Source organism: Asparagus officinalis, chromosome 5, assembly GCF_001876935.1.
Source record: "Asparagus officinalis chromosome 5, Aspof.V1, whole genome shotgun sequence".
NCBI lineage: Eukaryota > Viridiplantae > Streptophyta > Magnoliopsida > Asparagales > Asparagaceae > Asparagus > Asparagus officinalis.
The window spans coordinates 102,267,420-102,272,893 of record NC_033798.1 but is presented as its reverse complement, the minus strand read 5'-3'; the positions used below and the strand labels follow the sequence as shown (position 1 = coordinate 102,272,893).

Sequence of the window (5,474 nt, the reverse complement as noted above, 5' to 3'; positions counted from 1 at the left end):
GGGTAAGAAAAGGGGAGCTAAATGACTAGCTGCAGAAAAATGCAAGTAGGCAGCTCCTAACAATTTTCACATTATTACAATAGAGAGGTTATTCGCAGTCTTCTTTTTTAGAATGTTGTTAACTTTTAAAGAGTTTGTAAGTATAGTGGCAAGACAAGACTATTCAACAGTGCGGAACCAGAAAATTTTATAAAGTGGCGCCCAAAAAAAATTAAACACAATAACGTAATTTTTAGACAATTAAACACCTGAAATCATTACTAAAATGAGCTTCTAAACCATAATTCACAATAGACTATCGCATTTCAATAACATTTGTTTTTTGCTTTCATTCTTGAAAGCCTTTTTCATACATCTTTCTCATTAGATGTTACAAAAATCTATCGGCATCTACAACAATTGTTCTTTACACATCTTCATATTTGATTCTGAGGAATTGAGGGTGAGCGCAAAGAGAGGAACGAGGATCGAGGGTGGAGATAAGTGAGTTGGCTAGGTTTATCTGCATGGTCACAGTTTCCAAGAACTTGATATTCAATAGTCAGTCATTCAAATCTATTAATTTTTTTGAATATTAGTTTCCCAAAAGTATTGAAATTGAAATAGTCCCACAACTCTATAACTGTTTTAAAAATTAATCTCCCAGATGTAGCATTGTTTGATTTGGGATAGTAATAAGCCTTTGATTTTAACTATTGAGAAAACTAATTTACAATCACTTCATAGATTTGGGGACTAATTTCAAAATATGAAGATTTGTGGGAGCAACTTTAAAACACTTAAAAGACAGAGACAATTTCAAAATAATATAAAAAGCTTGGTGACTAATGTTTTTAACTTGAAAAAATTTTTGGGGACTAACATCACAAAAGGAAGGCGAACAATAGAGGCTTAAGTTTGAGAAAGTGAGGTATGCATCTTTGTATTCTACTACTATAAAATTAGCTATTCACCAATTAGCTCTATTATATTATGTACTATTTCAAACCGTGGGGCAAGGCCCCTTGCCCCCAGTTGAGTCCGCTAGTGCTGTTAAAAGGGCGGCGTTTCTAATTGAACCTCTTTATTTCTGGAAATTGTTTTTCAATGAAGATTTGAGCAATTTCTCCTTCAATCGTATTGTAAGGGGCCTTACGCATTTGATGATTCAAATTTAAATTGACATAAGACTTTTCACTTGAAATAATCGAGAAGAAACTTGCCTGTGTAGTCTGATCGACAAGCATGAACTTTCTTCCTTTGAATTTCACATTTACGTATGAGGAACTTTCATAGATGATCTATCAAGATGGCAGATTAATGTATAACCCTTGATTTCACATTTAACTCTTGCTCACTATTATTCAATAATTTTCGGAACACCATATTATGTATCTACTACAAGTAGGCAACCATTTATCCTAAATAAGTAAGTTCTTATTTTTTAAATCAATCATGCAAAGCCTGCATGAATACTTCTACGATCAAACATGTATAATTTCATTACGCGCAAGATAAATTAGGCCATATTTGGATTGGGTACTATTTTAAAGGTAACACCCCTTTATCCTTTAAATTAAAATATGACGTGCATTGCGTTGCAACATTTTGAGGATTAGGCCGACTATTTAGTCCATTAAATAGACATCAACCGGAGATTTCGCATTAAATAAAGGAGCTGAGGGGGTGTTATTATAGTTCCCATGGACTATTTTACACTTGGATTAGATATGCAATAACCATTAACCCCTTAATTTTCTTTAAAATTAACATGGAGTTCCTGTGCCTAATTATTTTCCTCTAGCATCATACACTGAATACACAAGGGAAAAAATAAAAGATCAAGCTTTGTGGAAAATATAATCGGGAACATACAAACACGTACTCTTCATCATTATGTAATCATGTTTGATTTTAATTAGTTCTTTGGTAAGTATTACTCCAATCATCTGTGCTGGACATTGCATTTACGCCATGGTCTATCACTACCTTTGTTAAAAAATAGGGGGGTGGGGGGGGAGGGAGAGGGAAGAGCTGTTTAAACATTTGAACATGACGTAGGAAGGAGACTTAAGTTTTTTCATCATCCTATGGCGGTGGCAAAAAGTCTAAAATTATGGATGTATATTTGGTTGTGATTTAACATTGAATATGAATTGTTTGAAAATATTGACTTAGTTAAAGCTTGTATTTGTGGGTTGATATTTGTTTATGTGGTGTTTTTATTGAATGAAAATTAGAGAAATTCCATATTCTAGGTAATTATAACTTAAGGCGAATATCGTGATTGATAGGTTGGAAAGTCATTGTAGACATTTGTGTTTGCTTAATCTTATACGCACTTTATAATGACAAGCCCCAAACATAACATAAGTATTGAAGACGGTATTAATAACAAATTGAACAAACAATTTATTAAAAAATTAATTCACAATAGTCTCTCATGTTATTCTATCTTGGACTATAATGAGAAAAAATTATCCCAGATAAACAAGTCTCAATCCAAACATAGCTTTGTACTCTCATTAACAGGAAGCATCTCAGCTATAGTTAATGGTGGGAAAAACTTCTTAGAAGTAAACATCAACTTACATTCATCTATGGAACCTTTCACATCTTATAATCCACAAATTCTAGAACCTGGTCATTATGAACATATCGCAACAATTGTATTTTGCTCACAAGTTCGTAGCTAAATTCATCACAGGCTCACATGTGTTGAACTAAGTAGAAAAAATCCATGAACATACTTCTCAAGCTAGTATTATATATTACCAAGGAAGTAATAGTTAGGAAATATAACTCTCAACTTGGCATTTTAATTAGTTTATATGCCTAATTGGTATGTGATTTTCAAAGAAAGTTATATCTTCTATATTCTTGGTCTAGAAAAGATATGGAGGCGTCGTGGAAATACAGACTTAAAAGTTAGCACTAATGTTAAAATATAGCAGTGAAGCTCACTGAAGATGACAAATACCACAATAGACAAACAACTGTATATTCGAATAAGTGAGTTGTAGTTGGTTTGACCTATGGTTTAAGGATTATGAAGTAGCATCAAACTAAAAAGGCTGTAATTAAGTTATTGCGTCAAGAGATCAGTTTTGTCTTCTTCATAACGTGATGTTCCACTCATTTAGACCTTGTCCCCATTGGAAATTTAGAGTTAAATGGTTTTGGCTAGTCATTTTGGCAAGTGGTTTGAGCCAAACAATGTGTTACACTCATGAGTCTCAGCGGCTGGCATAGCCAATAAGGCATTGCGAGCTCGGTGTATAGAGCATGTATTTGTAAGCAACTGCAATTCTCATGCTGTGCGAGGATGTCGCATATTTAAGGTGGGTGATTGTGAATTTACCAACTTATTTACTCTCATGGTTTAATGATAGAGTTTCGGGAGTCAAGTGTAACCCTGGCTAGTCAATTTGACAGTGACTAAGTAACTCAATGTGTACAACCAGTGAGTCTTAGGGCTACATCGCCCCCAACGGTCATTGGCCTCGCAGCGTGACGATAACTGTAATAAGCACCCACAATATTAAACTAGGCCTGCCTTCAAGATCAGCAACACACAAGTTACAACTTACAATTACAAGTAACAAAATCAATAAAGATTATGATTATCTATACGATTAGCTATAAGAATGTAATGAGCTATAAAAAATTCCTACTTCATATTTATCGACTATGCTTTGGTGCTCAACATCCTAGAGCAATTAGATCCAAGCAAGTTTAGTCGCACCTCTCTTTCTATAGATGAAAATTAAAATCAGTATTCACTATAAAAAAATTCTCAGGCATAAACGATAAGAAAGATCAATTTAACTCACAAAACAGCAAACAAACATCATAATCCCAAAAAAAAACAAGCAGAAAAAAATAAAGCCTAAACCTGTCATCAATTCATCACGCAATCCAAAGATAGCGATTCCTCTCCGGTGGCATACGCGCGATTGAACCCACCCCTCCGATTCATGTACTTCTCTTCGGCTGCACTCTTGGTCACTTAAACCCCTAACCCGCTCACGTATAGGCATCAGGCAGCCGGCCCCCTTCGTCGAATCAAATCCTAGCGGGATCCCAAGCATCTTCATCATCTGCCATCTCTTCGCATCGACATCAGTGGCTCCCGCCGCCATCCCCAACAGTTTCCCGTCGTCCTTCGCCTCGCGCACTCGTGGCACTCCCTCTTCTCTTGACTCCTTCGCCTCCTCGCTCTCCTCTCGCGGGCGCTTGCGGCGGTGCGGTGGGGTCGGATGGGAGCGGCGGTGTGAGTGGCGGCGGTGGACGCCGCGTCGGGGTGGGAGTTTTTTCTGGTGCGCAGAGCGGTGTTGGCGCGGTCGGTGAGCGGAGCGCTTGCGTGGTGCCGGTCGCGGTCGGCGGTCGCGGTCGCGGTCACGGCTCTGGGCTCTGGCGATGCTGCGGTCGCGTTCTCGGTCTCGTTCGCGATCGCGATCTCGATCGCGATGGTCACGGTCTCGGAGCTTCTCTCTCCTTCGATCTGACATTGTTAGAGAGGGAGAGGGCAAAAGGTGAAGGGAAATATCGCGAGGGTTTATGGGTTGAGGATTTTCGAGATATTGGGGAAAATCCTGGCCGTTGATCCATTTCCAGTCAATTTTCAGATTCATTTTCTTACAAGGGGGTGTTTGGTTCAATTTCTAGAAATTATAGGAAATGTTTTCTACTTAAAATATGATTTCCTTGTATTTCTTAAAAAATTTATAGGAAAAGTTTTGAGAAATCAAAAGGTACCAATTTTCTTGTTTTTTGTACTTTGCTTGTTTGGTTCAAAACAAGAAAATGGCTCATAACTTTATAGAAAATAACAAGATTTGATAGGTTTTAATTAAATATGGTATGTGTTAGATTTCTGGTGATTTCCTCTCATTTTGAGAGGAAATCGCTTTTTGTAAAATTTGGTAGGTTTTGATATTTTATAGAAAATATTTCTGTAAATTTTTTGTTGAACCAAACACAATTTACAGAAATCTCTGAAAAACTTTTAATTACAAATTTGTCATTGTCCGATGTTTTGAGAAAAGTTTTCTCAAAAAGTGTGCAACCAAACAGCCCCTAAAAGGCTAAAATATCAGAGAACCCCTATCAACTTTGGATTGTTAGCAGATGACCCAATAACTTTTAGGTCTACAGGCAACAACAGAACTATGACAAAATTTCAAAATAAACCCGTTTAGAAACTTATTTGCAAAAAAAGCCTAATTCGAAAAAATTTGCCAAATTCACCCAGTTTCAACCAACTGGCTGAAACTGGGTCGAATTTGGCGAAAAAACATCCAAAACTTCACGGGACTTCCAGTCTCGTAAAGTTTAAGCCCACATTACTTCGTTAATTAAGTTAGTAATTGGGGCTTAAACTTCACGGGACTTGAAGTTCCGTGAAGTTTGGATGTTTTTTGTCAAATTCGACCTAGTTTTAATCAGTTGGCTGAAACTGGATCGAATTTGACAAATATTTTTGAAATATGTCG

The 5,474-nt window shown here is 36.8% G+C and overlaps 1 protein-coding gene across 1 annotated transcript in view; it reads right to left on the bottom strand.

Annotated features, from left to right (window-relative positions):
- LOC109842270 (U4/U6.U5 small nuclear ribonucleoprotein 27 kDa protein) overlaps positions 1-4,527 on the bottom strand; it is a 14,817-nt gene extending 10,290 nt beyond the window's left edge. Inside the window, exon 1 of the mRNA XM_020411168.1 lies at positions 4,010-4,527. Coding sequence (XP_020266757.1) covers positions 4,010-4,490 — 481 coding nt within the window. The 5' untranslated portion in view covers positions 4,491-4,527. The remainder of the gene's footprint in view (positions 1-4,009) is intronic.